This window comes from Dermacentor andersoni, chromosome 7 (genome assembly GCF_023375885.2).
Source record: "Dermacentor andersoni chromosome 7, qqDerAnde1_hic_scaffold, whole genome shotgun sequence".
NCBI classification, from domain to species: domain Eukaryota; kingdom Metazoa; phylum Arthropoda; class Arachnida; order Ixodida; family Ixodidae; genus Dermacentor; species Dermacentor andersoni.
The window spans coordinates 159,221,540-159,244,289 of record NC_092820.1 but is presented as its reverse complement, the minus strand read 5'-3'; the positions used below and the strand labels follow the sequence as shown (position 1 = coordinate 159,244,289).

At 49.0% G+C, this 22,750-nt stretch overlaps 1 protein-coding gene across 3 annotated transcripts in view; it reads right to left on the bottom strand.

The window, feature by feature from the left end:
* The window catches only part of LOC126533419 (uncharacterized), a 234,153-nt gene that overhangs the window by 195,312 nt on the left and 16,091 nt on the right, over positions 1-22,750 (bottom strand). Inside the window, exon 10 of one of the 3 annotated variants that reach the window (XM_055071904.2) lies at positions 20,953-22,096. The exons of the other annotated variants lie outside the window; for them this stretch is intronic. Coding sequence (XP_054927879.1) covers positions 21,965-22,096 — 132 coding nt within the window. The 3' untranslated portion in view covers positions 20,953-21,964. Of the gene's footprint in view, positions 1-20,952; positions 22,097-22,750 lie in introns of those variants that run through there. 3 annotated transcript variants of the gene reach the window in all.

The window sequence follows — 22,750 nt, the reverse complement described above, 5'->3', positions numbered from 1 at the left end:
GTGAAAATTAATCCGGCGACCACTACCACGGCGTCTCTCAGAGCACCAGTGTTGCCATGGGGCATTAAACGACTCTAGTTTGACCATATTTGAGAATATTACCAACAATGATGCAGCGTGGTTACGCGTTATAAGCAAGCCAATTTCGCGAGTGCCGCCTCAACTGACAGAGAGAGAGGGGGGGGGGATACAAGGAAGGCAGGGATGTTAACCACTCAAGAGTCTGGTTGGCCACCCTACGCTGGGGGAAGGGAAAAGGGAAAGAGAGAGCAAGGATAGAGAGAGAGAGTAAAGAGATGTGCGCGCACAGTGCTTGAGTCAAAGCCGCTCGGGCAAACTAAACGTTCTGAGAAAGCCCAAAAGCTCCTTCACTGCCTTCTGGTCTGCAGACCTCAACTGGGAAACCTGGGGCTCGCTTATCCGGTCGTAATAAAATGAATGGGTATTTCATCTGCATGGGTATACAGTGTCGTCAACTGCGACACTTAAAGTGCACAGAGTGAAATACCGAGGTCAAACAGTTGCAGGCAATAACTCAAGCGGACGAGCGAAGAAGACCAAGATGTCGATACATATTAGCGCTACTCGTTCTATACGGCCGGATAGGAAAGCGACGTCTCCGACATGGCCAAGTCTGGCCGAGTCAAGCCAATACGCCCCCGTCGCCGATCAATAGTGCGAGACGCAGTTTATAATGAAAGACAGAAAGAAGCGAATTGGAACGTCGAACGGGCGAGCGAGCTATGACGGAATGGCTGCGCGAAAAAAAAAAAAGAAGAGAAATATGTTACAAACAGGGAATAAAATGAAAGAGCTCTGCACTTCAAAAAATAAAATAAATGCTCTTCCTGTGAGGAAAGCTCGGCGGTAGCGTCGGGCTGCAACAGCGGTGGCGTTCTGCCGGATATCTCGCGACATCAGCCTCGGTTCGAACGACAGAAAGGGTTTTCCTTTTTTTTCCTATCTCTCTCTTTCTCTCCCGCTACACGTCCGCCCTACGAACAGCCACCAGTGGACGCGTTTCTCTTTCACATAGCATCCCTCCTTTCCCGATCGGTTCCCCTTTACCACCCCACCTTTATCAATCCAGACGAGAGGAAGAATTTGGGGACCTCCCTGTTCCCGACTTACACTGTTCCCCCTTTCCTCCGATACACGAAATAAATATAAAGAAAAGGCTCTATAGAGACTGAGGAGCGCAGAAAAAAGGCCGGCCAGGCCGGCAGGTCCCCGAACATGCAAATTCCATCAACGACGCGTTCGTTTCTGTCTCATTTTCGTTGTTACCCTTTCTTTTTCGCCTGCTTTGCGATCCGTTTTTCGTCTGCGTTTCGTCTGCTTGCCCTCCTTTTTTTTTTAGCCATAGCGTGTTGGGCAAGACGCCGTCGCGTTACATCCAGAAAGGGAAACGATGGGGACGGTAGTTGGAATGGAGCCGGGAGGAAAGGAACGATGAGGGATAAGAGAGGGACGGACGGACGGCTGCCGCGCGTCGTTCTTTTAGTTTCGTTTGTCGTGTACTCTCGCGCGTCGTCTGCTGTTGTCGCACAGCACGCGAACGCAGCGCCAGCCTGCGGAGGAGCTACGCATCCTCCTTTTTTTGCCCTTCACTTCAACGCGCCGCCGCTGCTCCTTTTCGCGTCCCGCCTTGGCCGTTATAAAGGCAGTGGGCGCCAGAGAAGAAAAAAAAGGGGGGTGCTCCCGGAGAAGGCGAGCCATAGCGGCGCGTAACCCCGTATAACGAAGCACACGCTGTACACACCAGCGCGCTTGCTGCTCGCCCACCCGGTGTCGTCCTGTGGCGCCCCCTACTTCCTATACCACTGCCACCCTCCTCATACCCTCCGACCTTTCACGAAGGAAGACCTCTCCACGTTCCTCTTCCCCTTTCTTCACCGCATTTCGAGACGCCAGCCCTGCTTATAGACGTTCCTATATTGCGTCCCCTTTGAGAGGTCTCCAAGCACCGTGTAGCAGATGCTACCCACACGACGCCCAGGACGCCCTTGCGTTGCCTCTCTAGTCCTTCGCTTCCGCTTGTTTCCCCACCGATCCTTTTGTCCTTTTCTTTTTTCTCTTCTACATTGCCGCGAGAAGAAAGGGTTCAATCCAAGCAGCCACACGCAACTGCTGCTACGGCCACGGCCACATCCGGCTGCGTGACAAACAAAATATGCACAAGAGAGCCAGCCTCAAAGCGAAGCGAAGGCGCGCGGACCGCAGGCGGCGCCTTTCCGCCTCTCAACCTTTTTCTCATCCCTTTCACCACGCTCGAACGCCTGAGCGTGTCTGCTATACAGCTGGCTTCAACTTCGGCCGGGCTCCAGTCGGCTCCCAACCTTCCGTGCCTTTTCAGCCGCCTGAGCTGCTGGTTCCAGTAGCGGCATGCATGCGCGTCGTCTGCTCGCGGGCGATATTGGACTCACCGTCCTCCTCTCTCGTTAGGCTTAGCGACGAGCCACAGCAGACACCTACGGTGGCGAAGCGGGAAAGGACGGCGGCTGTATTTAGGGACAGCGGTGCAACTACTATGCATGCTACACATACGGCATGGGGGGGGGGGGGGGGGGGGGTCGCGGAGCTTCAACAGAAAGTGTGGGCACGCCTCGCACTGTCGCGGCCGATTGGCCGTTCCGGCAGTCTTACTTCCTTTATTGTTTCTGTTTTCTTCTCGCCACTGGCTTCCTTCCACAAGACTCGAGGAGCGAGATCGAGCTTTGCCTTTTCGATCAGAAAACTAAAAAAAGGGGGAGGGGGAATACCCAGGGAAGGATAAAAATCAGGCCCCAGACCAAGACCACGCCTTGAGCGTCGCACGTCTGGAAAGCGCACAGGCGAAGAAAACCCTTCTATCCCCTGCGCCGCCGCGCCGTAAGTTGTGGACCGTGCCGTGCGTTCCTAAACAGGTCTACGCTTGTTTATTTTGACTCCCAAGGCATCGAAAGGAGTGGAACCCCTTTGTTGCCATTGTTTGATTCCTGGTTTTTCTTTTTTTTTCTTACTTCTCCGCTGTCGCAGGCTCCGTTACCTCCACAACGCGAGTCGCCGATTTCATTCCGGGGGCTTCTTTGCTTGCCTCGCGCGTGCGCACTCTTTTTTGGGCGGCACGGCCCCCCCTATAGCGAAAAGATGCATGCGTGGCGCGACACTGATAGCTGGTTCGGAAACGACGATGAGCAATGCGCGCGGTGGCGTTGATGTGCGGTAGTCTTTTTGTGACCGCGTCAGTCTGTCTCTTTCTCTTTTCCTTTCTTTTCCAATTCCCTCTTCTATCGTCATACTTTATGCTCGTATTAGGAGAAAGCGTGGCGTTCGCTACGAGAAACACATAAAGAAAAGAACGAGACAACCCGGTTTCGACGGTGTAGGGTTGAACGTGGCGTCAGCGCCTAGCCTGCCGGTCCGCATTGGTTTTGCGAGCCAGTTTGATCCGTTCTCTCGCTGGAGTTGTGTGCACACGAGCAAGTATCGTGGAAACCGCGTCTGCAGCTGTCACAGAGAGAAAGTGTGAAAGAAAATATTGGGGAAAAAAAGAAGGAAAGGCTGGGTCCTTGACGTGGGCGTCTCGTGGTTTATGACCGTCGTTGTCATCATTATCGACATGTCATTTGTGGCGTTCTCACCCACGCTCTTGGCACAAAGGAACAACAACCCAGTAGTGCAAACAATCACAAGATCATTTATTGCACCTTTCATAGACTAATGCCTGCTATCCGAGTTACTGTACACAAAACATGCCGATGGGCGCGCAACAAATCGCGGAAGTCCGACTCACCGCGACCGGATAACGAGCGAATATGTTCGCCCCAATGCTGGACACCAACGCCTGGTCGGTCGCGCGTGCGGTGACGCGAACGGTGGCGCGTTCGAACGATCGTGTTCGTCCATTCCGGGGTAGGCCTCGCGAGACGGTCTCGCAGAAACATGGATTGGCGCACGCGCAGAACGTCCGCGCCGCTTGCCGATGCCGAGCCAAAGAGGAAGAGCCTTCTCCTTCTTACGCCCAAGTAACCCCACCGCTAGGTGGCGTTAGCAGAGCAACACTTGCGCCATCTATCGTACTACCCTGCAAGCATATCTACTGCGCAGTAAAGCCACGAGGCGAAGCCGTATTACAGGAGACGGGAGCTATGTGAGAAAACAACATATCAGGGGACGCGTGAGAGTCGCGCATCCACACACATTATGACCACCTTTTCTCCATTTCTTCCACTCTGCGTATGTCGGCGGAACTTATTTGCATTACCAATGTCATCACCCCCCAAAAAAATATTTCCCAGCCCAGCACGCACGGACAAACAAGAATGGATACTCGCAGCGCTGACCGTGTTAGTGCCGGGAAAGTACTTTGGCAATATTATCGGCTTATATAAGTCTACTTCGGGGAGATGATCCCGCGCCCGGAGACCTCCAATCGCATCTACGTCTCTGCATCAGTCGCATCAATCCTATATGTCTGAAATTTCCTTAATCTTATTCGGTCTGCCATAATTCGCTTTCCTTACTTAGTTTCCATCCCTCAAATGGTACGCCCATTCTAGTATTATCTAATACCAACGCTTATCCGTTCTTCACATGTGTATGGACTGCCCCAACCTCATCTCTTCGTCCTAGAATCTAAAAGACAATAATATAGACCTGCATTCTATACTTAATGCCCATACGTGCCTTTATATCCCTTAATATTGGACCCATAATTTTTTATGTTTGGATAATGGAACCTTTGGCTATCGCCACATATTACTCCTTTGGCACGGTAGACTTATTACTGAAAGCTTCTTTATTTTTATTTTTTTAACATGAGCTACGACGTGGCATACTTTGTACTTCAAGCTTCGGTGATTCTGGTAAACCTTCTCTGCCTGACATCTCATATATTCTCTTTCCATTCTTTTTACAAGATTATGCTGCCACGTACCCGTAGTAAACCTTTACCTTGTGATTCTGTGCCCAGTTCCTTAAGCTCATTAGGTCTAAGCGAGTGATCATTTCTTCTGGTATTTCTTCGCTTCCTGAAAGAAAAGCATTTGCCACCTAACGATATAGTGGTATGTGGCCCGGAGCTGACCACATGCCGAACGTTCGAAATTCCGAATGCGGATCGGATGTCGTTTGATGCTCGGTTCGAGGATACAAAGAAAAGCAGTGGTGAGTCAGAAATTTAGTTTTTCTTTTTTTTATATATTCTTGAGAGATAAAGCCAGGTCACTGCACACAACCTGCAATACTCTTCATAGCGTTCTGCGCATGAGTATTTTTGGGAACGCTACCTTATTGCGCACGCAAGGGCAGCGCATATGTTCGCGTATGTTAAGGTTCACACTTGGACTTTACATCGAGACGTAATTTTCTAGCGCTTGAATGCTACTTCGTTTGAAATATGTATACAGTGGGTCAAAAATATGACAGGTAGCACTGAATTCGTTTTTAAGCAATAACTCCTACTTATGTTTTCATTCGAATACTGCCATGTTAGTATGTAACAAGAAGCTTTCCCGTGGAACAGTTGGTCTCGTTTTCTACTTCCTTTTATTCGGGGGGAGGGGGGGGGGAGCTGCATGTGTGTTTAGCTACTACGGCCTCCTTAAAGCAATTAACTCGTACCCTTTCATGCTCCACGAGTGAGGAATCCAATTTGTTAGGTTTTAGGCATATTATCGGGAAATTCCTTTTTTTTTTTCAGCGGGGTATGCGTTTGTGCTAGTCGGACGAGGTTACGCGCGCACCACAAATAACGCCGTTCTCGAGAAGATGGCCTCAGTGTCCGCCGTGAGAGCGGGCTGCTGTCGCAGTAAAATGAGTTTGCATGTGGGATATACGAGTATATAGGAGGAATCGCCGCAGTCTGCCCAATTTTTATTTTTTTTTGCGGACACTCATCAATCACTGCACGCAACCTGTATATAAGGATAAGCCGCGTGAGGCAAACAAATTTCCCCTGGCGGCACGTTTCTTTTTCCCAACAAAGTCGCCAAACATTTCGCTATAACATACAAGGGGACTACACATGCACCATCGCGTCTTGCTGAGGCACTTCCTGTTATGCCTTGGAACTCACCGTCATCGCGTCATTTTTCTTTTTTACCCTCTCCCCCTGTTTCTCTCCTCTACCTCCTTGTCTGCCTAGTTTACTACTGCAAGCTGTCCCCGAAGTAGGAAGCAAAAAAAAAAAAATCTGACTTGTCCGAGCTAGCAATAACGTCTGAGCAGAGACCGCGCAAGAAGCGAAAGAAAGAAAACGCGCCACCCTGTACAAGGAGATATCGGTATACGGCAGCCAACACAGGAAGGAACGCGAGCGTTATACGCAAAATAGGGGAGACGAGCGCGGGCTATTTTGCATGGCCCGGAATGGTGGCGAGGAGAGAAGGGAACAAAGGGAAGAATTGGGAAGACCCACTCGCCGTCTCGCGTAGTTGCGTGCAGCAGAGGCAATGATGCCTACATACGAGCAAGGCTAGTCAGTCCACTGGGCCAAGCCACAGGAGAGCAGGCACTCGAAACAGTACATAACGTCGTCACTTTGCACTCATTTGATGTTTGTAGACGGCTTAGTTGGTGTCTCGATACAATACCAGAGCAACAACAAAGCGTGTTGAAAGACCGTTACTTATCCAAGTCTAGGATAGGATAGGGATAACTTTAATAAAGTGCCGGAAAACGACGGTTCAAAGCGTCGTGACGCTGGCCAAGCGTCGACCCGGGGTTATATACCCTACTCTGCACTAGGCCAGTTGGGCCCGTTTGTAGTGGGTCATGTGGCTTGTGCTTTTCGAGCGCACCCCGGGCCTGCTGGGCGGCCCATAGTTGTGAGTCCTTGACTGCAGACTGCAGTGCACCTTGAAGTTCGGGCGGGTAAGTCCCTGAGGTAGCTGCCGTCGGGAACCTGGCACAGTCCCACATGATGTGCCATTGGTCCGCCGGACCCGCTGCACAAACACCGCACAGCCCACTCGGATAGAGCTCTGGGTGAAGCACGTGCAGCATTGCGGGTCTATGATACACGGTGACTGTAATAGCCAGACTGCTGGCAGCAAATACCTTGACAATGCGGAGCTTTATCTTCGCAACAAATCCACGCTCCAGTGACGGCAGTGTGTGTGAGTAGGAAAATAAAATCTCGAATCTCTTAACGGTTGCTGTACGCCGGAAGCAAACTCAGAAGCCGGAAACCCGTCACGAACGCCATGTTTTAGGCGCCACGCCTATTGCCGCAGCCAGCCGTACGCCAACACGGTATTCCTCTGCCTTGTATATCTACATGTTGCTCGTTGCCTGACGGAAGAAATTGCCGTGCGGTAAGGCGGTGTTTCCGCACGGTAATGCAGCGCGGCTAAATCTCGCTATTACGCGGGAGGAACGATTTACCGCAGCTAGCAGCGCTAGGTGTTTTTCTGTACGCGAACACGGCGTGGCTAACGGTAGCTCTCTGGTTCATGAACGCCGTCGAATAGCAAGTGCATGAGAGTTCACTAGAACCTATATTGCAATGATTTATAGCTTTTCCTTAAACGTATTTACCGTTTGCGGAATATCAGATCACCGGAGTCATGGACGGCAGCATAGTAACAATGGTAGTGACATATTGTGACGCTTTGTCCAGGAACTTCTGTGTTTTTCCGCACTTTTTTTTTTTGCAGGGGTGTTCTTGTCGAAGGGAAAAATAAAAACGGATTGCATGGTAATGATTATGTCGCTGTCGGCACTTTACACTAGTAGCTGAGTATAATAGGGTTGGCTGCTGTCCTTTGTCTTCTATGGTTAAGCTACGCACCACAAGATGGCGAGCAATGCGGTCGCGCTCACAAGCGTCTCCGGTAACCGGATTTATCACGCAGTTCGCATTATATTTACGGACAGGCTAACTATATAAACATATATAGAGTTACTGGCTTACCGTTGCTTTTACCGCCACTGCCAGGTTCTGCTTGCGTATGCGCGTGTAAATTAGCCAGCACTCGCCCTTCTGGCGCTAGCCAGCTGCCATGGTGCTAAGGATAGTGCGATAGCGGCACGTTAAAACGCCGTAATTCCTCACTGTAGGGGGGACGGTTGCGGTATTGAGTGGTTACAGCACGGTGAAACGCTCTGTAGTGATATCTTTACGAAGATGAACTGCGCCTATACGTCAATACAATGCTAAAAGTATCATTGTTACACGAAAAATGCAGTCATTGTGCACTTTTGCAGCGTGGTGTATGAGCACGGTCGGCAGTATATAGTGTAGACGCAATACCGTATGCGAGTATACAGAAATGAACACAGGGGAGTAGAGGCAAATGTCAGCGATCATTGCGACAACTTTCAGCGCGAAGCCATATACCCGAACGCGCAGATATGATTTTTATTTCAACGATAGACAATGCTCTGTTTGACTCATGGCGTAAACGTCAGACGAAGATGTCCTAGTGGCTTTTCTCTTCCAAAAAGAAGTGTCGTCCAATTTAAGCAACGTTTCTAACGCATGGCAGATTACAGCGTCGCCAGGGGGCCATCACCAACCTTGCTATCCCCTGTACATCGTCCCGGTATTTAGGCATATGTCAGCACTGGCACGTCCAAACCACATTAAAACTCTCCGCTTCGGTTCACCACGCCGAAAGTTCGGTTCTGTACTAGGCGTTATTTGCGCTACGTTGCAGCTTTCAAAGTGTGTACCCCTGCGCAGCTAGATTTGTAAGTGGCCAGGTAGGCACTCTATCGGAACTTTTCAGGACTCACGACTGCGACGTTTTCTCCTATATAGCGCACAAAGCCGCGGCCACGGATGTTGCATGCCCGCGTTTTGGCTTCCGCTGCTGCTGCACCGAATTAAAGCGGCAAAACAGGGCAGCGTGGTCATAGCAAGCAGCGACGTGAGACCGTGCCGCCGCCTTCAATAGGGCAGCGACGCGGACAAGACGAGATCCCTATACCGGAGGGTGTTTTACTTCTCGGACAAGGGGCGCATCATTATTTATCCAATGACATGCCTCCACCTCACCCCCTCTCCCCCCACCGCTCTGGCAATCGACGATGCTGCTATGCGCGTACGCGCACGAGCGCAGTGGGGTTCGCTCGCTTCCATACTCGGTCTTGCGTGCACGAGCGCGGGCTTGCATAATCTCGCCGGGGCATCAACGAGTAGGGGTGGCCTCTCGACGGTATAGGGAAGGAAAAGAATGAGGAAAATCGGGAAGAATGCTGGGGGAAAAAAGGAAAGTCGCGCGACACGATCGGTCGGTCGGGCCGCTCGAGCGGTCACTGCAGCCGCGGAGTGTGTGCATGCATGACTGAGGACTTTGAAGAAGAGCGTGGTGAGAGAGAGGCGGCGTGGGGGGGGGGGGGGGGGGAATGGAGGTTGTTAGCTAGTTTGAGTAGAGGATCTCCTTAACCGGGAGAGTATAGGTAGGGAAGGAGGAAAGAAATTGGGGACACAACGTGCGATAACGAGAAGCGAGTGCGTACCTCGATTCTTTGACGAAGAGCATATATCCTGTGGGTCGAACTATACAGACCATTTTACGGGAGCGTTGGAGTGTAGTCAACCATCACAGGCTTGAAGTTAACGCAGGCATTGTCTTACTGCATAACAATGGATTCACAGTATACTATGTGGTTCATCTTTATGAATCGGAGTAACCGCAGAGACGAATCTCAGTTTATTTACCGTGCTAACTCCTTTTGACTGCGCACCAAAGGGACAAAATGTTCGCGTATAGCAGCCAGGGAACCGAAAATGAGGGCTGTTGAAATTGTGCCGGATGAGATCAAAATTCGCTCCTGTAAAACGGCTTACGCCAGCTCGATCAAGGATAATGAGTCTTCAAACTAGGTATACGCTATCACGCCAAGATCGAACACGAAGTGGGGTAAAAGAAGTAAACAAGCAAAACACGTCTTACTCTTAATACTTGAGACTGTAATTTTTGATCGTGACGTAAGATGCAGGCACTATCGTACATGTGCTATAATCTAAACGCGGAACGCCTGTGGATAACTCGGGCTAGCGTAACATGTACAAGTGGACAATGCAGAAAAGAAAGTTCGCGCTGTTATGAATAGTTTCCATTTCATTTTTGTGTGGTATAGTAGACGTTGCCAAGGCGGGCGATATGGAAGTGCCCTCTCTAGCAGGTGACAACAGAACAGAGTAAGCGGTCTTCCACCGCGGAAATACTCAGAAAGCGTTACATTCTACAGTCATAAGCTTCGATGCTAATACGAGTATGTAGAACCTGAAGCTTACCCCATCTATCCTCCGTCCGTCTCAGGTTAAGTCCAGGTGCAGTTGAACGCCGTTAGAATGAACGCCTTTAGTACGAAATGACTGTATAACGAAAGCCACCTCGCCTGGCCCGCTTTCTATAGCACACCTGTACTCAGATCGAGCCTCCCTATAACGAAGAATTGTCTGTTTAACCAAACAAGCATTCTTGCATGCGGCAAAGAGTACGTGGGTTGAACGGGGCGCTGTCTTATCGACAGGTTTAGAGAATATTGGTACACATGCCAGCAGATAGCTGTATCTGCAGCAATCTGGCCATGCACTGTAGAACGTGCAAATGAATGCCTAGCTTCGATAAGGCGACAGTTGTCGCTAAATAAAGCGAAAAAAAAAAACGACCACGGAAATCGGAGAGGCTTTAGAAATAGACGAAGACAAAGGCAACTGAGTGAGCACGCCTTCGATCATGCTTAGTAATGCTGAAATCACTTACGCAAGGGACGCGTACACACACACGACACACTATGCTAGAACAATAGCGAGCAGAAACGTGAGAACACGATCTGAGAGGATCGGTTACGACCATAGTTCACGCAGCCGCAATGCGTCATTGTGTTCTTTTAAAATTGTGCTTTGTCGTGCCAATAAAAAATGGTTCGTAAAATTTGCGCTTACCCGTGTCCTTTTAACCACCGGTGTTCATTTCGTCCCTGTTAGCGTCTTTCAGTACACAGCGAAAAAAAAATGAATGCACGCCAACTAGCCTAATTCATCGCTCTTCTAGATGGCACCGCAATAGCGTGCCGCACCCATTGTGGCGAGCTTGGCGATTTGCGGTCACGTGCCTAGGGGCCAAAACAAGATAACGCAAACAGTAGCGCTCAGCTTTGAAGACTGTTCGGATGATGTGCAGGCTATGGCAGTGTCCAGCACACACCTCGAAGAGTGATGGGCAGCAACACTTCAAAGGAGGCTGTTGCCAAGAGCATCCGTTGAAGAGAGCTGATGTGTCCGCGGCAATGTGTGTGTGTGTTGAGACTGTGGCGTATACTCAACGGTGGGCATAACGGGCGCGTGGCCCCTCCCCCCCCCCCCCCCCCCCCCGAAATTTCTGTGTTAGTATCCCGGTGCTCCGCCCCCCCCCCCCCCGCTCATTCTACACTACACATTGAAACTACAGATTGACCAACTACAGATTGAAACTATTGAATTCAAAGTTGCCCGCGCAGCGACTCGAACTGAGCTTTTCCGAAAATACTGTGTCGTACCGCAAACTTTTGCGCTCGACTGTACGTCATCAGCACCGTGCTCGGGAGACGTAAGCTTGGCATCGCAAGTTCTTTCACTATAGGAATTTAATGCGAAGAACCTAGATACGTCCTTTTCATCTCGTCTTTACCTTTCCCTTTGAGCATACGACACCGTGTTCGGGAAGACGAACTGACGAGTCGAATGGCGTCGACGAGTAACTGCGCCGCCCATATTTGACGACGCGTACAGTTGCTGTACGCGAGTACAAGTTGCTGAGGGTGACAATGTCTTCGGCTCGCAACACGTTCGTACGCAACACAGGCGTGCTGTAAAGTGAGAGGACACTCGCAAAGAACATCGCCTTTTTTTTTTCAGCGAAACTTGAAGAAAGGGTGAGCGTCTGTGAACGACGCGTTATATCGATCCATATTATATATATATATATATATATACATGGAAACTGGCCCTCCTTGCGTCTCGTCTTCCACGTCCTCTCTCGGCGTTCTCAAACATACCATACATCTCGTCCGAAGCATGCGAAAGAAGGGGCAGTCAGCAGGGACACGAAAATCCTTTCAACCGGAACATCATCATCTGACTCTATATGCGCTCCCTCTCCTGAACCCGTGTGCGGGATATCTTTATGTTATTCCAACTTCTTTCTCTCCCTCTACCCCACGTTCTTTTTTTTTCTCTCTCTCTCATGTAAAGCCTCTTCCCTGCGGGACATCGGCAACGTAAGTGTGAACGAAAGAGCACGTTCCTCCTTCTTTATTTCTTCTTTAGCTAAAGACACGCAGACATTAAAATTCGTGTTATCGTTGTTGCTCTTGCAGTGAACGGAGTTTCATTGCTAACCACGCGTCACATAGTGGTACTCCCAAATGTTCCATAGATTCTCTTAAATTTAAGGATTTCTCTCTCGCTCCCTCTCTCTCTCTCTCTCTCTCTCTCTCTAGAGTTATTTCAGTCTGCTGAGGGGAACCGTCGGTGTGACGTTAGAAGCCCAGTATCATGCCCTGAGTGACCAATCAACCAAATAAAGAGTGCTTCTTCTCCCTATCTTCATCACGACTACCGATTATGATGATGATGATGATGATGATGATGACGACGACGATGACGACGACGACGAGTTGGATGAAGCACACTTAGCAGTCATGTCAACCAATATTAAACACGCGGCAGGTAACTTATAAAAGGTGACTTGATTCCGGATACCTGAGACAGAGTGCGAAGAACTGGGAGAACGTTACGGGGAGGCCCGTATGTACTACTTGCATACATGGCCACCGCCGTACGGAAGAACATTTTGAGGCGAGAGTTGGTTCGTGATTATCATATCTTCTCATTGAGCGATCGGACAAGAAATCTCGCAGGAGTTAACGTTTCAACGCGGGGGGGGGGGGGGGGGGGTATTAATTGTGATAGCAAGGGAAAGAGAGGCAAAGGGGTACTGCGGCCAGCTTTCGCAAGAATAAAGAACATAAACCGCTGTCTTCGTTTGGATTTCTTCGCACGTGCGCAGCAATCCCCTGCAGCGACACTGTCCCCAGAACTCGCATTTCCAGCATACCTTGCGCATAAGCGTGTCACCAGACTTGACCTGCAAGCGCTATTTCTGAAAGACACTGAATTCTTCGGTTTTTACACGCCAAAACCACACTTTGATTATGAGGCACACCGTAGTGGGGAACTCCGGGTTGATTTTGACCACCTAGGAATATTTAAAGTGCGAGACACGAACGGGACACGGACGTTTTTTGGATTACGCCTCGATCGAAATGCGGCCTCCGCGGCCGGGATTCGATCCCGCGACCTCGTGCTTAGAAGCGCAACACCATATAGCCGCTAATTAAGCCACCGCGGCGCGGGTCGCCATACTGTCGAATTCGCCATCTTCTAAGGTCTGATTGACCCATGGGTGGCTGCTACGGACTCTCGGCGATTGACTCAAAATGCGTCGGCCTCAGAAAATTCGACGATGTGGCAGAAGTTGGCAATGGCAAGGATAGCATCCCAAGTGATATTATCAGACTGTTAGGCACCTTAGCACACAGCAGACAACTAAGGTGCCTGGCTTCGGCTGGAGATTGCGGGCCTGCGCATACATTTGCGCATACATTTGCACGGTAGACAGAACATGGTGGATTAAGGTTCAAGCGGGAAAATCTTGCGCCGACGAATAGGATTCGGCACTTCAAAGGTTGTCGCTACACTTAGCATTCTTTTCTTTTTATGTAATGCACACAAATGGACCTTAAATTGAAGATGACTTGCACGCGGTTGGGTCGCGCTACCTGGGACGGTCACTCGGCTCGTGACCTAATAAAGAACGAGGAAAAATAAGTAATTGAGTGGTTATTTATTTTATTGAATGCCGGGGTATTACGGACGAGAGAGAGAGAGAGAGAAGGATGCATACAAAGGCAGGGAGGTTAACCAGAGGCAGTTCCGGTTGGCTACCCTGCACCGGGGGAAGGGGGATCAAAAGAGAAAGAGAGCGGAAGGGGGAGATAGAGAGAAATAGAGACGAACACGAACAAACCGCGTACACTACAGAGCAGTAGGGCGCAGCGTTCTTACAGTCTATCGTGAAGCCCCGCAGACCGCAGGAACCTCAATAACGCGAGTAAGGCCTATAGCGTGGATGTTCTGTGGGAGTACTGACCTAAAGCTTTGAGTTCTGATAGTGGACGATTGTCCAACTGGTCCAGCACTCTGCGCAGCACTTGTCTCTGGGCGCTATATCGCGGACGAAAACCATCACCTGATTATGAGCCAGACCGTAGTCGGGGGACTCCCTGATTATTTTTGCCCACCCAGGGATTATTGAACGTGCATCCAATGCACGGCACACGAGCCAGTGGTTTTGCATTTCGCGCTTATCGAATTGCGACCGACGCTACCGTTAGGAAATGAAACGTTACGAAACTCGAACCCAGAGGAATCAGATGAATAATCGTCTGAGCTTTCTCCCATTCCTTACTTTTCTTCAAGTTCTCCCATCCCACCCTTTTGTTCGTTTTTTATTGTTTGTTGCAGCTAACTAAACTGGTATCGAAACGTAAGTGAAGGTAAACTTGTAGCTTGATTTAGTGAGTCGCGGCCAACGGCACACAATATAAATGGAACTTACCACAGAAACTGGAACTGCACGAGGAGGAGGAAGAAGAAGGTGGGTTGGGTAAGCCAGACTGCGGTATGTCCTGCCCGCATTTATTTGTTTTAGAAGATAGCAATATTAGAAGTTTATTTCTAGCAAACTTGGTAAATACCAATTCGTAAGCGCTGGCCCATAGTTTCGTTCCCCTCTGCTTGTTTTCGGTAACTGGGATACCCGTTTTCTAGTCCACGACTGTCTTCCTGATGTCGAACGCTTGTCTTGTTACGCTAGCCCTTTAATCTGCCATTCAGAGCTCGCTAATTCATTTACCACTGATGTCCTTCGGACCCTCCTTAAATTAGCAGACAATCGCGTCTTCTTCGTCTCTCGTTACGTACTGAAACGATTCTTGAAAAATTACCTAACTGTGGGTGCTTGAAATGAAGTTATTTAAAAAACAGCAGCTATAGTGGCATACGGCAGCAATTCCTTCATTCATATCGAAATTAACCCATGGAAGACCACATTACTGCGGTTCTCATCGTCCTTTTGTTGCTTCGGGACGTTGAACTCAAGTGAATGAATGAATGAATGAAAATTAATCAATCAGTGTTTCTTTAGTTACTAGGTAGAAAAAATACGTCGATATGTTTACGGAAGGAGATATATAAACAATTAAGTTAGAGTACAATGGCCGTACACAGAAAATGCAGAGTCAAATAATTAGCAAGGAGCAGAGTTAAATCAAAAGAATCTCTACAACACAAAAACAAGTACCTGATAGGACTTCAAGCGTTAGGTATATCTATCAAAAAAATTATAGCAACTCCTTTTTGATAATGACTAACGAGGAAGAATGCTTAATATCAGAAGCGAGGCCATTCCATAATGCCAATGCAGAAAAGTAGGTGGTGTGCCTTCCCTACTTGGAGGGTATCGTAGCCAACAAAATATTTCCCCTAGAGTCAAATCTGCTTACATTTGGCCCTCAGCAGACGATTATTGCCTAATATATTGGGTGGAATCAACTAATTTGTAGATGTGAATGAGAAAATTGCGAGTTTAAACTGGACAAATTTCTGTATATTGAGTACGCCGAAGCCTTGGAGTAGGTGCGAAACATTAGAAGGTGTGTATGGAATGATAGTAATCCAAAGGCTTGGTTCTGCATGGATTGTAGTGACATTAGGCGAGCTGGATAGGCGGTACCCCATGACGAGTTGCAGCAATTAATATGGCTGTGAACGAAGAAGTATAGGTTAAGCACTGAATGAATGAATTATTTACTTCATTAATTCATTAATTAATTGAATTTTTTTCTCACATCGATACTGAAGCACCTGTGATGACCACTCGGCTAAGCTTGGGAATGCTTCGACTCGCCGTTCCTCTGCTGGTTCTGACATTGCTGGTGGCTCCGACAACCGCGCGACCGATGAAACGTGAGCGACGATTTTTTTTACTTTCCTCATATTTAAATTTCGGATAACTGCGATTTGGGCTTGTTTGTGTCGATTCCAGCTGCACGGTCCTTTTGTTTGGTACTGCCATTTCGTGTCTACCCTCCGTTTTCGCTGTTTGCGCTGTGGTAATTACGAATTAAATTTAACTAACTTCTGGAGTTTTACATGCCAAAACTACGATTTCATTGCACCCATTGGTGAGTGCGAATGGTAAGGCATGACTGACATACAGCGTGCTGCGCCGCGTAACTTGTCGTTTCTTATGTCCACCGAGATGGAATTTATCGCACAGCTGGTGATTCGAAGCATTCTAGGTCGATTAGAAAAATATTCGTATTTACGAGGACTGACCATACGATTCGAAGACAGACTCTAATAAGGCAATATTCGATTCGTAACTCGAAAATTTCTAACTTTCGCACACCCCTGCCATAGGGAACGGTATACCACAGGTGTACAAAATTACGGAAAGTAAATGCGCACTAATGCAATCGAAATTTCGATACGCAAACCGCTCGGGGACGCCCCTTCTAAATCTCGCTGCGCTCTCGCCCCATTTGCGCAGCGTGGTTCCGTCGCTGCCTGCTTTCCAATCGGCTGGTGTGCGTCTCTCTGCTGAGGCAGCCGGACGCCTGCCGCGTCAACGCCGACGGCACTGACGACTGCCCCGCCGGACTCATGTGCTGCGAGGAGACGCGATGCGGCGACAGGCGATGCGTGCGACAGCAGCTCGTCTGACCGGCGACACATGCCTGACCCCGATCGTGTTGTCGAGCGCCCGCGACTCGATCGCGCCCGAGACATCGAGCCCCCGATAGGTGGCGCCACACGGGCGATGGCGTCGCCCCCTGGGGTCGAGGACAGGTTTTGTGCTTGCCACGCCCCCTATGTTTGATGACAATGCGCGTCCTCTTCAACAGTGGCAATGCTTCGGTGGTCTCGAAGACTTTACCAAAGACCGTCAGCGTCTGCCTCGCCGGCTCGGAAGTGCCTTTTGGTAGTTTAGATTTTTTCTCTGGATCAATTTTAGGGCAGCGTGGGGACACTTGCGCGAGAAGGTACACATAACGGTGTCGTGCTATGCGTTATCTCAAGTCGATATCAGTGACCACATCGACCCACAGCAACACCATGTCGTCGCGCTATCCACCTCAAATTGCCGGTTTACGTTGTGCTTGTTCAATTCTGCCTTTCATTAAAAAAAATTGGCAGATTGCGGCATGACAACGCAGGACATTGCTAAATGTTTGGAATGAGTGAACTGAGCGACTAGCCTGTTTCAAATGAAGGGTTCACATTTATTTTGTTGTTATATGAGTGGTAGTCACACTGGTCGTCAACCTTTTCTCCCTCTATTTCTTTTCTCCTTCATCGTGGGGCTTATCACTGCGATGCGTAAAGAGAGCGTAACGCTAGTTATGGTGGTCATGAAGCTATTAATGATATCCTTAATATGCGCAGTGGCACGCGTACTGCCATTAATAGATACGTAGGCCTCAAAGGCGTCTTCACAGCCTTCGCAAGTGATCACAGGCAACGGACTCAAGTGACGCAAAGAAGCATCAATTAATAGCTATCGCCATGTGCGCTAGGCATAACCTACACGCTCACTGAACGCTGATTGCTTGACAGATAGCGCAATTAACGTTCAATATACAGGGTGTTTCAGGGAACACATTCAAACATTTTTTTAAAGATTGCCTGTGGCAGATAGAACAATTCTAGTCCATGAGCTGGTCTACTAGAAGAGGCGGACATTACTTGCACAAAAAGTTTAAATGCATAATTTACTAATTAACAACAAATCACTAATTAAGTTACTTAAACTAATTACCTTATGGCCCATATTGCTATTTGAAAATTCTAGCGGGTGAGACTGCAAGGCATATCTACTTGCAAAGAATTGTGTGAATAACAACATTTACGAGATATGCGCCGTCAAAATTGCGGTAAAAATGCACTGTCGTTCCGCTTACTTTCTTATCGAACCACAAAAGTAACCGGAACGCCAATGCATTTCTTCATAAAGTTCGGGAATTACTATCTCGAAATTGGTGTCATCTCGAGAACTCGTTCCAAGTGGATCCACCTTGCGAACTCTCCGGCGAGAATTGATAGATGGCAATACGTACCATAAGGTAATTAGTTTAAAGCGCAATTAGTGAATTTTTGTTAATTATTCGATTATACATTTTAATATTTCGTGCAACAAATTTTACGCCTCTTCGAGTAGACCAGCTCATGGACTAGAATTGTGCTACCTGCCACAGGCAATTTTAAAGGAATTTTGAAAGTGTTCGCTGAGATACGTGGCATGTATCTTATTGCAAAGTTGGAGCACTTAAGAATTTTTGTGTGGGCATCGACACAACACTTGTTTTTTTTAAGAAGTGCATCGAATCGAATTGGCTTATGGGGGTTTACGTGCCAAAATCACGATTTTATTATGAGGCACGCCGTAGGAGGGTAGGGGAGCATTCATTTTGACCACCAAGGGATCTTTAACGTGCCCTCATTTGCATTTAACGTGCCCCCATTTACTAGACGCCGTTTTTGCATTTCGCCCCCATTGAAATGCGGCAGCCACTACAGGGATTTGATCCTGTTCAGGCTAGAATTGCCTCTACCCTAAACTCTATTCTAAACAAACGTTTAGGATAGAGTTGGCTAAAAGGCGGCTGAGAGGGACGGCTCCCGGAGAGGCACGATAACAGAGGATCTTTTCGTTTTGTTTGTGTAGCATTTTTGAGGCGCACAGCAGACATACGTGCAGCAGTAGCGAAGGGTGCGGCTAAAAGCGTGCGCTAGTTTATCCCAGTGAGCGGCAACGCCATTTAACGCATCGCGGAATACACCGGACAATGGCGAGGCACAACACAATTGTAAATATGCCACAAAAGAACGTCTAGAAGTGGAATTGTTTCCAAGCATTGCCCCTTGCAGACAGTGCCTCTAATCGATGAAGTTACCGAAGGCAGTACAGGAGAAGTTCAAACTAGACAAAACAGCGCTACAACAGACGAGGACAAAGAAACGCCCCCACGAGCACTCGTGTGTTTACCTATTTTATGTGCATGGTATGATTGCAGCGCAAAGCACCCAAGCGCTGAAAGACAAACATCGACGTGGCACGTGCGGCAACAAACGTGTCCATATGAAGTCAGCGGCTGTATTTGTTGTTCTGGCTACAGTGCATGGGGTGCACGCTAAAGTACCCCAGCTGGTCGAAATTAACGAGGAGTCGCCCACTAAGGCGTGCCTCATTATCATACCGTGGTTTTGGCCCGTAAAACTACAAAATTTAATTTGAAACTGCTGTTCTTTCCTCTGACCTCGATCCCGTTTGTAATCACGTTTGAGCGCTGCAATCACGTCACGAACTTGCGAAAACTCGTCCAAATCGCTATTAATGAGTCAGCGTTAGAACGCTCATGCGAACGAAAACCCAGTGGCGTCTGTCGGTCACTTCGTGGCGTGGGAGGGGAGGAAAGAGTATGATGTCACAAATGAAGAGAACTAACAAAGTAGGAAGAGGAGACGAGAGAGGGTGGCATGACGTCACACCAAAGGAGCCAATAGGAACCCGGATGGCTCGTGTCGTCGCACTTCGGCACTCGCAACCAATTCCTCCTAGATAGAACAAGGCCTGTGCACTTCAATCCATGACGTCATGCTACTTATCCGACAGCCATAGAATCTAATGGGGATGTTCTTGAGTAAGCCGCGATGATTTTGATGTCGCCGCTTTCGTCACGTTTGGCCTGACAGTGGAAATTTCAGTAGCATGACGTCTTAAAGCATGACGTCATAAAGCAGAGTTCACAGGCCTGCTATCTAGAAGGCGTTGTCACAGCTGACAGACCACCAAGGGAGAGGAGGAAATCGCGCTGTGGCGGACTTGGCAGACTGCCTGCGACTTCTGACAGGTTCGGACATGTCTTCTGAAAGCACGTGTTTAAGTACAATTTGAAATGAATGTCATGTCGTTAACGAGCGGCTTGCGAAGGTTTAATGCTGAAGCATTTCCGTCAGATCAACCAATTTTCTATTTATCTACCTTTGATTTATATTAAGAAGATACTCGCTGCACATGCACTCGACGCTAACATCAACTATACTAATAAGCAACGCCATACATGCAGTCATCAGAGCGGTAAGCGAATCCGAATTGCATACACTTGCGGCGACATTGCACTGATTACTTTGGTATCGTTAATGACCAAATACATATCGACTGACAGTTCAATTGTTAGACTAGCGCCTTGGCGTTGGCTTCATTAAAACCGTGTTGCTCGGTTTCTAATGCGTTAGCATTATTAGGGTACTTCAGGCGCTTTCTGCAGGCTGTCTATCTACCTATCTGCGTCTGTATGTCTGTATCTAACCGCTTTCCAGCCTACCTGAGTCACTGGGTAGCCACTCATCGAAGGAGTAGCGCATCGGGATGTTGTGCTGAGGTAACAGAGTTCGAAATCATCCAGCGGATCAACTCAGGTCACTGAGTATGCAACATTGTGTACATGCGGGCCTTCCTTCAATGAAGATCTTCCAGGTCGACATGGGTCACTGTAGATGCGGGACTGGGTAGGTACTTTTTGACGCAGACTTGGAGCACTGAGCATGTGCCACTCAGTCTGTGCTGGTCTCCAGTGAACCTCTTTGATGCCAACTCGGGTTATTGGGAAACTGCCAGTAGATGTGTGGCGCTCTTCAATGAACATATTTAACACGAATTTATATAACTAGGTATGTGCAACTGGACATGCGCCACCCTATAATGACGAAAAGCATCCCTTAAATTTCTCCTATGCAGAGCGGAATCCAACTCGCGTCACAAAGGTTCCTCAAGAACAGCAACCCAACGCATCAGCAGGCTCTGCCACAAATATTGCAGCTGCGTGCCGCTTTGCAATGAACGACAACACTTTGCTGTTGTCAAAACGTTTTATTAAAGTAACCATAAAAATGTTTTCGCCCCCAGGAACTGGATCCATGCATCAGGACAACGCTTTAGCGAGATGCGCCATGAATGCAACGGGTACGTGCCGCTATTCAGTGAAGCTCTCGCCAACTTAGGTCACTTGAGTATGTGCCACCGAGTGCACGGCAAGCGAGCGAACGATTCTCAGCAGGCACCGGCGCGCCACGCTTCTCGTCTCGGAGGCCACGCACGGACTTCGTGGCAGCGCGGCTGCATAGCGCAGCGCCGCTGCATGGCGCAGCGCGTCCAGAAAGAAGCGAAAAAGAGGTGACCGGTTGCCACATGGCGCGTTTCTCGGCGTTCACACACACCGCAGTGCGCCATGCATTTCGGAGGCCACGCTCAAGCTTCGCGGCGGCGGCGCTAGATGACGGCGAGTGTTGTAGGAAAGCGCGAAAGAGGATTCCTGTTGCACTACACGCCTCATACATAACTCGTTGCGGATTTGCATGATTTTGATAAAGGCTGGGGTTAAACATTCAAGACCAGCACAGGGGCTATAGATGCGTTGTAGTTTAGAATTTAAAATAATTTTCACCACCTGGGACCTTTTTATCGTCCACCCAATATTCGATGCACCAGACTTATCTTTTTTAACTCCGCTTCAATCACCATGCATCCAGCACGATCGAGAATCGAGCCCACGGTCCCGTACTCAGCAGAATATCGAAGACCACCGCGGCTATTTCAAGCGTGGCTGGCGTATTCTACACTATTTATCACAGCCGCGGAGCCAGTCAATACACTCCATTATATTACATTGCACATTCACACGGTCGTCGTGCGTAGCTCTAACTTATTATTCACTTCCTTTAGCCAAGCTAGCATCGTGCCTCCGGACCAAGACACGAAATTTTATTTTGGCCTTCAAGGACACCCCGCTTCGTGAGCTTTGTGAGGAACACTTCCCGGCTGTGCCGCGTCCAGGTCGAGTCTGCACATTTAGCCGCGGGAGTTCATGACCCATCGACGATGTTATACAGTGCGTTGAAGAGCCGGTGGCGCTCGCCGCAGACGCCGAGGTAGTCGTCAAAGTTGAGATCGACCACGGCCAGGCCGTTCTGGAAGTGTCGATTCACCACTTCGGCCTGCAGTCGGGAGACGAGAGAGCCGTATGCGCTCTGGTCAGCCCTGTCTCGATGTTTCCTTGCTACGCTTAGTTCGTCACCAGCCGATTTTAACCCTACTGAAGGAATTCCCGTTCTGCCGTCTGTCAATCTCGCGCTGTGCCTCCACTTTCTGTAATCTCGTAGCTTCAATCACTTCTTTTCCACACACGGCAACGGTTCCCTTTCGTGGACACGCACTCTGTGAACTATGACAGGCCATCGGTTATCTTTTCCAAGCATCACTTGACCCCACCCAATTACATGTTCTCCTGTAATCACTGCATCCATTCCTATCTACCTTCGACAGCCTGTCCAATTGCTCAGAACCCATTATCAGAATCACAAATTTATTATTGCGATGGCAATTATATGGACATTCCAGGCGCATTTCTGCCGTCGGCGTCGTCGTGACCTTCCGTATAAAGTCCACGGGCGATAAAATCTTCGCCGCGCGCCATATGCTGTATAAGCGCCACCCTCCTCAGCTATAAGCTCACCCTCCGCCATAAGCGTGCGAGGGTGAGCCGGCGATTACGGCTCAATGTCGCACATGCAAGCGAGGAACGCGGGGAGGAAGCGCGCCGCCTTCCGTCGCGCGCAAGGCTTCGGGGGGAGGGTAGGGAGGGGGGGGGG